We start from the raw sequence: 17,387 nt of genomic DNA, 5'->3' as shown, positions 1-17,387 counted from the left end.
AATCGATTTTTATATAAATTCAGTCTTCTAAATAATTTTAAACGACTGAATTTATATAAAAATCTATTTAAATATTTATTATTGTTTTTCTGTACTTATACACATACATATATATACATACATACATATATAATTTATAATAATTATTGAAACATATACATATAATTTATAATAATTATCGATATTTTTAAAAAAGCATTTCACTTTTTATAATAATGATATATTTATTCGATAATAATCATAAAAATTTGATGTTTTTATATAAATTAGCTTTGTTAGTCGGTCACCCCATCGTGTTCCAATCTATAACATTATTGACCAAGCTTATCAATACAAAATCCAAAGAGATGGATACGTCATCAAATACTACGCAAGGAATCCAAACGGGACTATCTTATCCCGTAAATTATATGATCGGTGTAGACACATATTATGTTCCAATTTTCATACATACTGCTATATGCGAAATATCTTATGTGTTCCTAATAGCTGCATTCGATATCCTGTATGTAACATTGATTGAATACTGTTGTGGGTTATTCGAAAGCTTGAGATAAATATATAATGAATCTTGTCGTACATAATGAATCTTGCTCTAAAAAAGAAAATTTTGTTTAAATTTTGTTAATACATTTTTTAAATACTTGAACAATATTAAATTTCAGATATAGATTAGAAAATGCATTCGATTTCAAAAACAATAATGGTGATTTAATATTAACACAGAATACGTCTTATTCAAATATCGTATACTGTATTCGAAGACACACCGAAACGATGCAGTGCGTATATTTAAATGGGTATTGACATTTCTATCATATAATAATAATCTCAAATAATATCTTCATGCATTAGATTTATTGCTATTATGGAATCGATGTACAACATACTTTCTTTGTACACGTGGGGTTTCTTGTAATATGTTTAAGCATTGTAGGGGATTTCAGGTATACGTACAGATACGTTTGATGAAATTTCTATGACACGTTTTACATATAATTTCACATGATGCACAAAAATTATTTAATATAAATTATAGAATATAATTAATTTAAAATTGAATATATAATATTATCATATATATATTATTCATATTATGCTACCATTTTTTAGATGATAACAAACACGGAAAATATAAATAATTTTATAGAACATTACAGTTATATGAATGCATTATTAATCAATATATTTTTTGAAAATTTGCAAGGTCAAAAAATCATAGATTCCAGCGAAAAAGTATTTGAATCCGTGTGCGTTTTATACAACTATCTAGTAATAGCATTTTATAATATTTTTTCATAAAATCGCGCCTCAGACTGCAATAAAAGAATAATAGTACCATCGTGAAATAAATATATGGAATTATAAATAAATACACGAAATAAACCACGGAAATGTTGCGAAATTTGCAGATATAACACAAAATGGTACAATATGCCAATAGCGACACAAAAGCTTCTTATAATGATAATGCTGACAAGTAAAAAACCATTGAAACTCACTATTGGCAAACACTTTGCATTGTCATACATAACTTTTAACGCGGTAAGTATAATTATTTCATGCAAATACGTGCTTTATAAAAATAAAAAAAATTGTTTAAGGTAATACGCGCATCATCATCATACTTTATGCTATTGTGCTCTCTACAATAAACATTTTGAATACAATTCATATTTATATTAATACTTTAATAATTGAGGAGACGTTACAGTTTATGTAAATAATTTAATAAAATCCTGAAACAATTGTTATATAATTTTTCCAATAGAAAAAGTTTTTTTTAAGAAGAAACTAATTTAACTTTTTGAAAATTGTTCTACAAACATTTATTGACATGAACAATTTTTCATAATAGCTATTACTATTTATCAGCAGTTTTTTTTATAAGTCATAAAATTTTAATAAATAATATGATTATTTAGTAATTCATAATGAAATTATATAAGTCACATGTAGAAGATGTAATACTTGAATAATTGAGATTGCATGCAATAGACTCGAAAACTTTTATTAACAGCAATAAAATACACTAATTGAAATACTTTTCATTTTCATCACAAGATATCATTTCTTTGAAGGCAAAAGAAAAATTAAAACCTACTAAAAGAAATTTGTAGAATAATATTTTCTATAATTTTCAAATCATACGATTCTCTTTGATAGAGTTTACTGAAAATTTACTTGCAACAGTACCAAGATATAGAAAGAATCGATAAGAGTTCCTTTTATTCTCAAAATTCTGTCTTTCATTTAATGCAATCGATGTTTATATTGTTTCGCAATCTGCAAAAGAAATACTACCTTTAATCCTCGATACCTTTGAATATAACCAACTGCGCAATCGATCGCAAATAGCCCCTAATAGTAGTAGCTTGTGTCACAGCATGAATGTGTTGACAACATGTGCATGTCGCATACACATGGCGAAAGTTTAGCTACATTTATGCAGGTAAATTCATTAATTCAATAATATAATAATAAATTATAAGTTTATTAAAGCTCGTCGAAAACTAAAAACAAATTAAGACAAGGTGAAAGACATTTACGAGCAATCACAAGTTATTGAGTTTGAGAAAGTAATACAAATAGTAATACAAATTAAATCTGATCAGAACAAAACGTAAAATGTAAATTTGAAAAATTATTTTTTTTTTTTATTTTTAATGGACTCGACACATATTCGTATTTCAATCAATAATTTCAAAAATATATCTTTTAAAAAACTTGAGTTTGTGTAATTTTGCACTTATGTCCTGTAGTAATTAATTCCAGAAAATTAGCATTCAATTTTTTAAATATTTCACTTCTCGTATAGAACATCTTTTATAATAAATCGATAAAACGATACGTAATAATAAATGTATGTTTTATTTCCATCCTCCAACAATAATCATCTATTAAAGTCTAGAAATCTCTCTAATGTTTTCATAATTATCAGGTACTATAGTTGGCCATGCCGTGATTTTCGCACTCACTTTGATAACCAGATTTTTCTACGAGACATCCTTTGGAATGATCGATGCGTCCAATCAGACGCAGGAGTTACAATCTACCTATCGCATCAACTACATACTTGATTTACGAATGCGCTACATCCCATTTCTCATACAATGCTCCATATGCGAAGTGTATTACACGATATTATTGACTGCGTTCAACGTCTTGTATTTGGCGTGCGTTCAACATTGCTATGGATTGTTTGCAGCTCTGAGGTAAGTTTGACGGATCCGCGAAAATATTAAATTCTCTTTTCTCAAGATTTTGAAATTCATTTAAATAAAATTTATGTACTCATTTAATGTATTTAAATAAAATTTAAGTACTCATTTAAGGACGTTTTGTTTGTACAATCCCAGCAAAAAGTAGCTGAAAATCAATAATAAAATGACGAATATATCCACTTTCAATTTTGTTTATTTATTTATTATTAAATTTCTTTTTATTTTATTTTGCAATATGATATACGTATGTAATAAATATATTATGTTACGTTAGAATATTAATCAAACTTGCATTTTTCAATTATAAAATAATTGTGTAGGCTTCACATTGCATATTCTACGTTTATTTGTAATCATATTTCGATATCATTATTCCATTTCCTTTAATACTATTTTGACGGAAGATTATATTTATTATTAAAGAAGAAAATAATGCAATATATATAAAAAAGCTTAAGAATATAAGATGAAGAATATGTATAGGGTGTTTCTTAATAAGTGCGAAAAATTTTAGGAGATGATTCTTTGTCGAAAATTAAGAAGCGTTTTTCATATAAACATATACTCTTCTAAAAATGGAGATAAAAATTAGGTTTTTATTTTTTAGGTTTTTTATTATAATTTTGTTTCTAATTTTTCCAATATTTACTCTAATTTTATTTTTATTTTAAAATTTAACTTCTTGTGATTCGAAACCTATGCTATTTAGCACCATGCTGTGTACAATAACGTATTGTATTTTTTTAAGGATGTTTTGTATGTACAATCTTAGCAAAAATTGCAAAATTTGCAATTAACAATTACATATTTTTTTTAAAAACAACTATGTGTTTTCTTTGCACCAATTTCTCTCATTATTTTGTACATAAAAGTATTAAGGTAAGATAATCGAAAAATGAATATTTTATGGTTTATGCAAAATTAAGAAATGGTTTCAAGCGTCATAACTCGAAAAGTACTCAATGAAGAAATACTTTATTATAGTATTTTGGAAAGCCCTCGAGATAAGCTACACAAATATGTAATAAAAAATAGGGGATTCCGTTTAAGAAATTGACGATGATGTTCACGTGACTTTCAAATGACTCTCCCATGTCAAATCATTGCCACTATCTGATGGCCCCCTTCAAGCCATATAACTTTTGTTTGAAACATTTCTTTCTAAAGTGCATAGTTTATGACATATTCGACCGGTCTGGGACTTTTGGAACACTCTGTATATATATATATATATATATATATATATTTATATATATATATATATATATATATATATATATATATATAGTGAGCTCATTGTGATAACATAATGTACGATTTTGTAAGTTCTAGTTATGGTTAAAATCGTTTCGAATCTTTTAGGCAGCCATTGATAGCCTCACTCCAGAACTCGCTCTTCGACATGGTGGTTACATAACTGCTCAATTACTGCATTTATACATCGCATGCTGGTTAGGGCAACAAGTGATTGATCATAGCAGTCGTGTATACACATCGATGTAAGCCAGTAAAATTTCTGTTCACAAAAAATTTTTTAATGTCACAATTAAATGCAACAGTAAAAGAATAAATAAAATGTAAAAAGTTTTTATTACAATTTATAAAAAATATGTTAATAAAATTTTTAATATTAAAATACAAATTTTTTACGTCTTAATATTAGCTATCGAGGCTATCGGTACGAATCATCACCGAAATCCAGAAAACTTTTGAACGTGATGCTAAGAAGCACTTTATGTACCTTGCACGTTAACTGTTAGTAAAATCATGGTCCTTTCTCTTCCTAGCTTCAGTGCGATAAATATATATGTTGAATTTACTCTACATAACAATGTTTTCTATTTATTGATCAGAATATTTTGCGCATTTCCATTTTCTAGATTGTACGTGCGTCCGCTTCGTATTTCACCGTTTTTAGATCTGTACAATAATTGAAAATTGTTTTGAGAGGTATAATATTATTATTGGTATATAAGAATGTTTAACATTATGTTGTCTAATTTATGATAAAATTATATTTATGCGATAACTATTATAAATTAGGATTAATTTACGCGCTTCGATTCTGATAAAACATGTGTAGTTTTCGTGACTAACGAACATTCAGAAAATCTTCAACAATGAAAACCTAAATATTCTCTTGATGAAAGAAAAAGCATTATTCTTCAAAACAATCAGCATTAAACGACTGTATCATTTCGACTCATATATATAATGTGACTTTTTCTACATATGAGTAAAATTTTCATGTCTTTTTTATTTGAGTCAAATAAAGTACGACAATAATTTCAATCGAAATAGTCCTTTGGATTGTGTCCCTTGTATAATTACATAATTTACTAACATGATTTTGCAATTATAAGAATTAGTCTTCATTAGACTATATCGGTCTTGTGACACAAATATGTTATTGACACGTGTTTTGCGTGATGTACGGCAATTGCAATTTAAGCAGAATTCTTGATACAGACAACCTATTAATTGTCTGCGACAATTAAAGTTAAAGAGAATTCTTGATGAGATATTTGCAATCCATGCGTCATTCTTGCAATAGCAACGATACATAAAAGACAGCATGGATAATATCGACCAATTTGACCAATTCTTTAAAAATTCGCATTACGACTTTATTCGCCTGATACTAAGTATTAGCGGTCTATGGCCTTTTCATACGTTAAGAAGACGCTGGATGACATACCTCGCAATGATACTCGTATTCGGACCTTTTATATTTGAGGTAAATTAAAGACAAATGTTTTGTCACATTTTCAAGTTTTGTACACTTTTTAATTTTTGCTTATGTCTACATGTCAATCAAAAATTATTGAATTTAAATATTACAGTAATAATTATGCTAATTATTGAAATTTATACTAGAATATATGTACAGATAGATTTATATATCAATTTTATATTCGATTTTAAATATACTTGACAACATAATTTACAATCGGACAATTCAATTAACATTACATGTTATTATAATATGTTATATATAATTATTATACATGATTATTATACATTTACTTGATACAAACCATGTGAGAAATATAGATATTGGGATTAATGAGTATTGAGCATGATACCTTTGAACTAATCGATACTCCGCTACTATTATTTCTCAGTATAGTGACCATAATTCAAATCATTTATGCAATATATACGTTACCAAAAGTGGGTAAACAAAAGTCATAAATGATAATAATAAAAGTATAGACGAAAACATACATGGTTTTTGATCATAAATTTTCTTTGTATAGCTAAAACTGCTTCTAATATATATGCAAAAATATTGTCTTTCTTCAAAGTTGGATGAAGAGACTAAAATATATAATTTGCATGGGTTATATGGACGAAAATTTGGATACATTTATATAAGTGAGTTTAATAATGCAGCGTTTTATGTGCATAATAATACAGTGCAGAAAAAACAATAAAAATTTTAATGGATTTTTAAATAGATTTATATAGACTTTAATATAAATTCAGTCTTCTAAATAATTTTAAACGACTGAATTTATATAAAAATCTATTTAAATATTTATTATTGTTTTTCTGTACTTATACACATACATACATATATAATTTATAATAATTATTGAAACATATATACTTTATAATAATTATCGATATTTTTGAAAAAGCATTTCACTTTTTATAATAATGATATATTTATTCGATAATAATCATAAATATTTGACGTTTTTATGTAAATTAGCTTTGTTAATCGGTCACCTCATCATGTACCAATCTGTAACATTATTGACCAAGTCCATCAATACAAAATCCAAAGAGAAGGATACATCGTCAAATACGCAAAAAATCCAAACGGGACTATTTTATCTCGGAAATTATATAATCGATGTAGACACATGTTATGTTCTAATTTTCATACATATAGCTATATGCGAAATATATTATGTGCTCCTAACAGCTGCATTTGATGTCCTGTATGTAACATTGGTTGAATTCTGTTGTGGATTATTCGAAAGCTTGAGGTAAATATATAATGAATCTTGTCGTATATATAATGAATCTTGCTCTAAACCAAAAAAAATTTTGTTTAAATTTTGTTAATACATTTTTTAAATACTTGGACAATATTAAATTTCAGATATAGATTAGAAAATGCATTTGATTTCGAAAACAATAATGGTGGTTTAATATTAACTCAGATTACGTCTTATTCAAATATTGTATACTGTATTCGAAGACATACCGAAGCGATGCAGTGAGTATATTTAAATAGGTATATTTCTATCGTATAATAATAATCTCAAATAATATCTTCATGCATTAGATTTATTGCTATTATGGAATCGATGTACAACATACCTTTCTTTGTACACGTGGGGTTTCTTGTAATATCTTTAAGCATTGTAGAATTTCAGGTATATACGTTTGATGAAATTTCTATGACACATTTTACATATAATTTTACATGATGCACAAAAATTATTTAATATAAATTATAGAATATAATTAATTTAAAATTGAATATATGATATTATCATATATATGTTATTCATATTATGCTATCTTTTTTTAGATGATAACAAACACGGAAAATATAAATAATTTTATAACATATTGTATTTATATGAGTGGATTATTAATGAATATATTTCTTAAAAATTGGCAAGGTCAAAAAATCATAGATTCCAGCGAGAAGATATTTGAATCCGTGTACGTTTTATACAACATCTAGTAATAGCTTTTTATAATATTTTTTTTAACGAAATCGCCCAGATTGCAATAAAAATGTAATAACACTATCGTCAAATAAATACATGGAATTATATATAAATACATGGAATAAATCATGGACATCTTGCGAAATTTGCAGATATAACTCAAAATGGTACAATATGCCAATAGCGACACAAAAGCTTCTTATAATGATAATGATGACAAGTCAAAAACCATTGAAACTCACTATTAGTAAATTCTTCGCAATGTCATACATAACTTTTTACGCGGTAAGTATAATTATTTCATACAAATACGTGCTTTATTAAAATAAAAAAATTTGTTTAAGGTAATACGCACATCATTATCATACTTCATGCTATTGCGCTCTCTACAATAAATATTTCAAATACAATTCATATTTATATTAATATTTTAATAACTGAAGAGACGTTACAGTTTATGTAAATAATTTAATAAAATCCTGAAACAATTGTTATATAATTTTTCCAATAAAAAAAGTTTTTTTAAAACAAAAAACAAATTTAATTTTTTGAAAATTGTCATACAAATATTTATTGACATGAACAATTTTTCATAATTACTATTAGTATTTAACAGTAATTTTTTTATAAGTTATAAAATTTTAACAAATAATATCAATATTTAGCAATTATTTATGATGAAATTATATAAGTCACATATTGATGATATAATACTTGAATAACTGAGACTGCATGCAATAGACTCGAAAAATTTTTATTAACAATAATAAAATAACCTAATTGAAATACTTTTCATTTTCATCACAAGATGTCATTTCTTTCAAGGCAAAAGAAAAATTAAAACCTCCTAAAAGAAATTTGTAGAATAATATTTTCTATAATTTTCAAATCATACGATTCTCTTTCATAGAGTTTATTGAAAATTTACTTGCAACAGTACCAAGATATAGAAAGAATCGATAAGAGTACCTTTTATTCGCAAAATACTGTCTTTCATTTAATGCAATCAATGTTTGAATTGTTTCGCAATCTGCAAAAGAAATACTACCTTTAATCCTCTACCTCTGAATATAACCAACTGCGCAATCGATCGCAAATAGCCTTTAATAGTAGTAGCTTGTTTCACAGCATGAATGTGTTGACAACATGTGCATGTCGCATACACATGGCAATCAACATTAAACGGAATTTTTTATGAGAGACAAACCTAATCTAGAGACCTCCGTAAGTAAAATGAATTTCACTCGCACCAAACCGTCAGTGGCAAAAGAGTAACATGTGTGATGTCAACGATTTCTTTTGTGAGTCGAACTACAACAATCTCCGCATTCTGTTAACTATTTGTGGTGTGTGGCCCTTTCAAGAGCTACGTAAACGTTGCGCGATGTACGTCGGATTTACGTTTCTATTCGTATCCGTGATGATATTCGAGGTATGTCGAGGAAAAAAAAGAAAAAAAGAGGGGGGTTTCATTATTTCAAAGCATTGTGCACAGATTGTAAAAAAATATCAGTCGCAGTCATCGCAATTTTTTCAAATAAATGTGCACTTCAGCGTCCTTGTAATATTTTGCGCGAGAGATAATTTTTTACTTTTTAAAATATTTCCATATCAAATTAAAAATTCAATCGAGGAAATGCGACGATTGTTTACACTTTGTACACATTACTGTACGAAATTGAAATTATACTAATCTCCGAAATTCTAATATATTTATGGCAAACACAGCTACTGTGTTTGTTCAAAGTCTGGCCTGATTTTTTCGAAGTGTTCGACTGTCTTTCGATGCTATTTTACTCCATAACGTCAACGTTTAAATTCATCTACACAATTTATAAATTACCTAAGGTGTGTAAATAAAAGCGGTGCTTTCGTCATTTTAATTGAAAGATTGAAGCACAATTAAGATAACAATAGAACGTTATCGAGTGACACCATATTTAAATTGACTTCGAGCTTCAGATCAAGATGCTTCTGGTGAAAATACAAGAGCATTGGTGTTCTCCGAAGACGGACCAGGAAACTAAAATCTTGCGTTCGTACTTACTGTTTGCGCGAAAGTTTAGCTACATTTATGCAGGTAAATTCATTAATTCAATAATATAATAATAATAATACAAATTAAATCTGATCAGAAGCAAAACGTAAAATGTAAATTTGTAAAAGTATTTTTTTTTAGTTTTAATGGACTCTATACATATTCGTATTTCAATCAATAATTTCAAAAATATATCTTTTAAAAAATTTGACTTTGTGTAATTTTGCACTTACGTTCTATAGTAATTAATTCCAGAAAATTAGTATTCAATTTTTTAAATATTTCACTTCTCGTATAGAACATCTTTTATAATAAATCGATAAAACGATTCGTAATAATAAATGTATGTTTTATTTCCATCCTCCAACGATAATATCATCTATTAAAGTCTAGAAATCTCTCTAATGTTTTCATATTTATCAGGTACTATAGTTGGCCATGCCGTGATTTTCGCACTCACGCCTTTGATAACCAGATTTTTCTACGAAACATCCTTCGGAACGATCGACGCGTCAAATCAGACGCAGGAGGCACAATCTACCTATCGCATCAACTATATGCTTGATTTACAAATGCGCTACATCCCACTTCTCATACAATGCTCCATATGCGAGGTGTATTACACGATATTATTGACTGCGTTCAACGTCTTGTATTTGGCGTGCGTTCAACATTGCTGTGGATTGTTTGCAGCTCTGAGGTAAGTTTGATGAATCCGCGAAAATATTAAATTCTCTTTCCTCAAGATTTTGAAATTCATTTAAATAAAATTTATGTACTCATTTAATGTACTTAAATAAAATTTATGTACTCATTTAAGGATGTTTTATATGTACAATCCCAGCAAAAAGTAGCTGAAAATCAATATTTACGAATATATCCACTTTTGGTGTATTTTGAGTAAGAAATTGTGTGGAATATTACAATTTGATCTTAACTACAGTGCAAAGATATATTTTTTATATTTAATTTTTAATTATAAATATTAAATATTTAATTTTACATTTTTTAATATTTATTGCGTTTTTACTAAAATATTCCGAATTTTGTTAATCGAAATGATTAACTTTTGGCAGAGAATTTCGTCTTGTGACAGATACATGGCTAACTTCATTAAATTATATTTAATATCTTTTTAACCAGTTAGTACTTGTATAATATTATTTGGCCAAATATTTTCTCTGTATCTAAACTTTTGCAAATTTTAAACAAATTCTGAATATTATTTCCATGTGTTTTTGTTATTTGAATCGACGTGATTATACGTTTCCCATAAGAACACATGTTATTATAATTCGGTGCAAATTAAAATCCTTATAACTTGTGAACGCTTTAGTGAATTGATTTAAAAATTGTACTGAAGATTCTAACTATATGTAAGGACATTCTGTACAATTTTCATTAAATTCTCAATATTTTGAAAATAGGTACAAAACATCTTTAATGTATTTAAATAAAATGAATATATTCATAATTATAAAGCATTAATTTTTCAACATTTGTACACGATATTGAATTTTAGGTATCGTTTGGAAAGAGCCCTTGAATTTGAAGACAATGGCATTGATAACATTTTAATAACGGCATTCGCGCGGAATAAATGTTATTCGAATATCGTGTATAGCGTTCGAAGGCACACAGAAGCGATACAGTTAGTATATACTTGTGTGTGTGATAATTCAAATCATTTTCATAAATAATCAATAATAAAAAATTGACGTGTTTACGCTAGATTCGCCACTGCCATAGAATCACTCTACAGATTCCCATTTTTCATACACATGGTAACTAATGGGTCATTGTTAAGTATCGTAGGATTTCAGGTAATTTATATTTAATAACTGTGGGAAGTCACAAATATATACAATCACATGTATGCAATAAAAAAATTTCTAGCTAATGACAAATAAGGAAAACATCAATCGTCTTTTGCCATACGCTAGTTATCTCAACGCGCTTATGCTTAATACGTTTTTTGAAAATTGGCAAGGTCAGAAGATCATAGACTGCAACGAAAAGGTGCATGAATCCGCGTACGTTTGATATAATATCCGGAGTACATTTTTTCCGTAAAAATCATGAATCATATTGTGTTCGTTACAAATATAGATAGTGTAGATACGCGAACAGATTAAATTTATACAGGGTGTCTGATAACTTTTTGCAATCCCGAGGTGTGAAGGTAGATTGGGTCAAATTGAGAAGAAAGGTCCTTTACTGTTTGGAGATATTCACTGGAATAATTAACGAAAAATTAATTAAAGAAGCATGGATTGGCTGATCTTCTTTAATTAATTTTTTGTTAATTATTGCGAATATCGCAAAACAGTAGAGGACCTTTCTTCTTAATTTAAGCCAATCTATCTTCACACTTCGGGATTGCACAAAGTTATCAGACACCCTGTATATCGTAGAAACTGTATGAGGTATCAATTTATCTTTCGCACCAATGCATCCATCAAAAATATGTTTAACTTGAAATCTTTTAGAATAGCTGGACAGTAGGTATAACACAGTTTATGTTTGCAGATACAAATTACAATGGTATAGAATGCCTGTAGTATCGCAAAAGCTTTTGATAATGATCATGATGAGAAGCAAAAAGCCACTGACGATAACTGCAGGGAAACTTATCGTGTTGTGCTATGTAACCTTTAACGCGGTGAGTTTGCAAGAAAAATCCCTCTTTCTATCTCAATAATATGAAATTTTATTTAAGGTAATGCGTACAGCTTTCTCATATTTTACGCTTCTACGGTCTGTGCAATAAAAATGTAATCGTGATAGACAATTTAGGAGACATGTTAGCGGCCAACATGATTTAATAATTCATTCATTCATTAGAACATATGTATCTTATTATAAACTTTCTTCCATACAAATATTTTACGTAGCTAAATTATATTCGCCTTTTCTTTCCTAGATATTAGTACTAATCTGGTCAACAATACTTAGATTATCTAATTGTTTAAGTTAGATACTTCGACTGTCGTGCATCTTTGTCACAAGTAATCCCTCTCCGAGTTCTGATTTATTAATTATACAGCTGTAACTCACGTAATTGCCGAGCAAACGGACGTTGCTTGCAACTGTCATCATTGATAATAGTAATAGATAAAGTTTTCTAGCTGCAATGCTCACTGCATAGAACAGAGGACGGTAAAGTAAGAGAACGACGATCGTACGACCTTAAAAAAAAAAAGAAAAGATAATCCAATAAGATTTGTAGCGTTAAATTTTATTCGAAGAAACTCGCTTACTGCAGCGAAGTTCTCCAAGTTCAGAGTGTACAATTTGCCCGCAGTTATCCTAATCGGCATGCAACTCTTCAATAACATAATAGCAATCATCTTCTTCACTCTTTGTGAAGATTGATACCATTTTCCGTCGGTCCTGAAAGATCGACGTATCAAATAAATCTTTTTTCTTTATTTTATAAACAGTCTATGTATTTTATTTGAATTATTCTGGCAAGTCTGTGTGTTTTTTAATGCAATACTGTAAATTGAGTATACAAGTCTGGATACATAGTGCACCATCACAGATTTCGATTGCTTTTAAAATATAATGTAATTAATATAATTAATTAATTATTATAAAATCAATATAATATTAATTTATTAATTAATTATAAAATTATTATAATGAATAACATAATATAAAATAACATAAAATTAATATAATATTAATTAAAAAATTAATATAATGGATAACAATGTTAGTTACAGCCAAATCGCTTTAGCTACGAAGAGCGCGATTGTGTTTACGATACTCACGTGTACGTAAAAATTTTATCAGTATAGTCTGATAGTTGTTGACCCGGCCAGCTTTCGAGAAAAAGAACGGAAAACAAGCACACCGTGAATGACATGAATCGCAAAGCCTCCTTTATATCGGTTAACTTTACCACTGCCTAACTTGTAATAAAAACTTTTTTATCATATTTGCATATATTGATATAATTATAAATATGTTATCTAAATATTTTATCTTGAGCAAGATAGTGCAATCTTAAAAAGATAATATTTAAATCTAAAATTTTTCAATTGATTAGTAATTATGTTTATACTGTTTCCAGCACTAACCTGGAATATTGTGAAAGTCATGCCCATCATGTTAAAACCTAATTGAAAAAAATACGATGTCGTATTCGCTTTTTCGACATGCTTAGCGTACCTTAATGTAAGAAAAAAATTAATACAATTTATATAAATTTATAAAAGAATACATATTTAAAATATAAATCAAACATATGTATTAATCCTGAACAATTCATATATCAGAAAAAAAATTAGATTAGATCACAATTGATTAAACAAAGCAGATAATATTAATCTCTTCGTATATGTAAATTTATAAATTTATAAATTTCTATTTTCACATACATTTACACATGCATGTAAGAAACAAGAAAAAATATATTTATTTATTTATTTAAAGAAAATATATTTATTTATATTAATTAAAATTTATTTAAATAAATATATTTAAAAAAAAACAAATATAAATAAATTATAAAATATTAAATTATATTAATTAGAATATGTATAAATAAATATATCGTTTCAAATAAATAAATATAAATAAATATATTTAAAATATATTTATTTATATTTATTTATTTAAAAAAATATATTTATTTATAATTTATTTATATAAATTTATATATTTATATATTTATAGTTTTATATATTTATTTATATAAAAGATGTGAAATAAAAAACGAAGAAATATATAAAGCATAGTTCAAAGATATACTAACTGTATTATGTGGTTGTGCAGGATTACACAATTTCTCACATTTCTATACGATGCAGCCTCTTTGCTCGGATGCAAATCTATGCTTAAGGAGGCTGTATCAACAATCCGTGTTAGTCGATATCTAAAAAATGCTCATTGATGAACGTATCTTAGATATAATCGAATCCAAAGATGTTGAAATTAATCATAGAGATAGCCTTAAAATATTAAAAACTTTAATATCGCTTATTCTCGTGATTGTAATTTTATGTTAATCTACTGATATCGTACTGGATGAGATGAATTTGAGGAACGTACACATTAATAAGACATTCTATGGATAATGATAGATGTTTATTACACAATTTCTTTCTCCTTCATTCAACCGACTTACATGACGAGAAAATGTATTGCTCCTATATATTATGTAAAAAATTTATATAAAAGATAAGAAACGCGTGTTTCTCACGAGATGAGATAAACATCGTCGGAATTTCTCGTAGAGAGACATTTAGATGCAAATTTCTCGAAGTGTGAAATGCGCTTCGGATGAGAATGCTGTTCGGTCTTACAAAGTGTGCCATTATTGCGGAGTTACCCTAAGATCTCGCACATCCCGCACTCGTGCTGTACGTGAAACACCAACATCGAATCGATCGCTACGACGATTGTGACGAATCCGAGGGTGCCGATGTACGAGTGCACCAGTAACGGATAGTAATACTTCTGCGAATCTATAAAGTATTCCGTACGAAACATCAGGGGCTTATCGGAAATGTTGTACAGACCCATATAACTGGCAGTGTTTATTATCACCGGCACAACCAGAAAGGGAGTCATCGATCCGTACAGGGAGACTGTAAATAATGTATCAATCAAGGGTCGTAACGTACCGCTCGTATCGATCTGCTTAAAGGATATACGCGATATATTTTCTTATTTATATTTTATTTCGTCTATTTAAAATATTTAAAAGACAATTCTATTTAAAATATTTAAGAGTCAATTATTTTTTTTATACTTGCATAAATTCTATACTCGCATATAATCGATCGAAATGTGATTCTGGAATCTCTAAATAATGTCGTGGAATTTTCGATGGGATTTTTACCTGCGTAAGCAATCGTGACTTTTCTGCCCATCGCGTAATTTTTACACAGGATATCGTATTCGTAGCTATATTTTGAGTAAATATTCCAATCCTCCGCCATTATAATCACGAGTCTTTTCATCTGTATTTACGAATACTTATGCTTAAATATCGTATAACGAGGCATATGAATGACGTCGAGTCTTTCGGAAACAAACATACCTGTTCATGATTGTATACATAGTTAATGTGTTTACAGATGCACATTAAACTAATTACGAAAGGCGACGAACCTTCCATAAACGCATCGATATCACCTGCGAACCACGCGGCGATCATGCCACCGCCCTGCAAAATTTCTCAAAGTTGGCGCGAGGAACTCACTTAATATTTATTTAAGATCTCGCAAAAAGATAAATTTGGAAAATCTCTTTGAAAATACAATACGTATATTTTTTGCAATTTTAAATTCATCGAAAAACCAATCCATCACATTGTCTTCGAAAATAATAATTCGCACTAATTTAAAATTTTGAAGTAAGCATAATTATTATATAATTAATATATAATTATTATATAATTAATATAATAATTATAATTAATATATATTAATATATTATAATAATTATAATTATAATATATTAATATATTATAATATATATTATATATTATAATATATTAATATAATAATTATAATTAATATATATTAATATATTATAATTAATATATAATTATTATATAATTAATTGGATTTTTAAATATAATTTCTGACTTGGAGAGAGAGAGAGAGAGAAACATTTTTGATTCACTTTTTTATAGATGTGTTATTAATTAATGCAATTTATAATCTACACTCTTTGTGTATGTATTTCGTTATATATTCAATATTTTTATTCTTAAGAAGTTTAGGAGGAAACAAGGATTTACCTGAACAACAGCCTGAGAGAAAACTGCAGGTACGAAAATGCTTTGGATCAGAAATTTTTCCCAAATCTCCTGATACGGCCACTGACCGATGAAGCACATTAACATCTGATTGATACGCATATACTGACCTTGAACACTATCCATGTCGACTACTCCGTAGCAAGTATGACACTACACTGCACTTGCGATCGGACAAAAAGGGCGCAAAAGGAGGCAGAAGCCTCATTAGGCATTCCGTTTGGACAAGCGTAATTGAGAAAAATAGTACCGCAGACGCGAAATGGGATCGATACACGTCGTAACATATACTTAAAGGGGGAGATAAATTCTCGGTGCACCGTACGTCATATTCTTTTTTTTGTAATCGAGTACGATACAAGGGGTCGAGTTAAAAATTCTATTCCGCGGAAAGTTAAAAGTGCATACACAACGCTTCGCTTGAATCTCGCGATTGTTCCTCGTACAAGCAGAGGTCAATGCGAATTTCGCTTTAATTCACTTCCTGTCGTCATAAGATTGTTCTATTCAATTTGTCCTGCTACCTTTTCGCGTTTTCGTGGAATACGCTTTACACGATGTAATGCTCCGATTAATACTTGTTGCATGATACATGTAAAGTTGAAAGAATCATTCGCAACACGATTTTTGAGAGACGGAAATATATTATCTATTTA

General features: G+C 28.0%; 3 protein-coding genes and 1 pseudogene across 3 annotated transcripts; 3 read left to right on the top strand and 1 right to left on the bottom strand.

Annotated features, from left to right (window-relative positions):
• The first annotated feature begins 347 nt into the window (after window positions 1–347).
• LOC112638050 lies at window positions 348–1,655 on the top strand (annotated as a pseudogene).
• A 5,277-nt stretch (window positions 1,656–6,932) lies between these two features.
• LOC112638049 lies at window positions 6,933–8,076 on the top strand. The gene is made up of 4 exons (XM_025409046.1): window positions 6,933–7,222; window positions 7,339–7,455; window positions 7,525–7,615; window positions 8,071–8,076. Exons 1-4 carry the CDS (start codon window positions 6,966–6,968, stop codon window positions 8,074–8,076), a joined length of 471 nt encoding a protein of 156 aa, XP_025264831.1. The 5' UTR covers window positions 6,933–6,965.
• A 1,071-nt stretch (window positions 8,077–9,147) lies between these two features.
• On the top strand, window positions 9,148–12,818 carry LOC109610432 (odorant receptor Or2-like). Its single transcript, XM_025409709.1, has 9 exons — window positions 9,148–9,350; window positions 9,647–9,766; window positions 9,881–9,998; window positions 10,380–10,656; window positions 11,479–11,607; window positions 11,689–11,779; window positions 11,853–11,989; window positions 12,486–12,618; window positions 12,676–12,818. The coding sequence occupies exons 1-9, from the start codon at window positions 9,195–9,197 to the stop codon at window positions 12,724–12,726; spliced, it is 1,212 nt and encodes a 403-aa protein (XP_025265494.1). The 5' UTR covers window positions 9,148–9,194; the 3' UTR covers window positions 12,727–12,818.
• A 10-nt stretch (window positions 12,819–12,828) lies between these two features.
• Window positions 12,829–16,864, bottom strand: LOC105259524 (odorant receptor 13a-like). Its single transcript, XM_025409713.1, has 9 exons — window positions 16,714–16,864; window positions 16,009–16,134; window positions 15,808–15,928; window positions 15,295–15,553; window positions 14,719–14,838; window positions 14,042–14,132; window positions 13,733–13,869; window positions 13,217–13,349; window positions 12,829–13,144 (listed from the first exon to the last, which is right to left on the bottom strand). Exons 1-9 carry the CDS (start codon window positions 16,855–16,857, stop codon window positions 13,094–13,096), a joined length of 1,182 nt encoding a protein of 393 aa, XP_025265498.1. The 5' UTR covers window positions 16,858–16,864; the 3' UTR covers window positions 12,829–13,093.
• Between the last annotated feature and the right edge of the window lie 523 nt (window positions 16,865–17,387).

This window comes from Camponotus floridanus, unplaced genomic scaffold (genome assembly GCF_003227725.1).
Source record: "Camponotus floridanus strain SB8 unplaced genomic scaffold, Cflo_v7.5 scaffold10, whole genome shotgun sequence".
NCBI lineage: Eukaryota > Metazoa > Arthropoda > Insecta > Hymenoptera > Formicidae > Camponotus > Camponotus floridanus.
The sequence above is the reverse complement of the archived record's forward strand: the minus strand, read 5'-3'. Positions and strand labels throughout refer to the sequence as shown.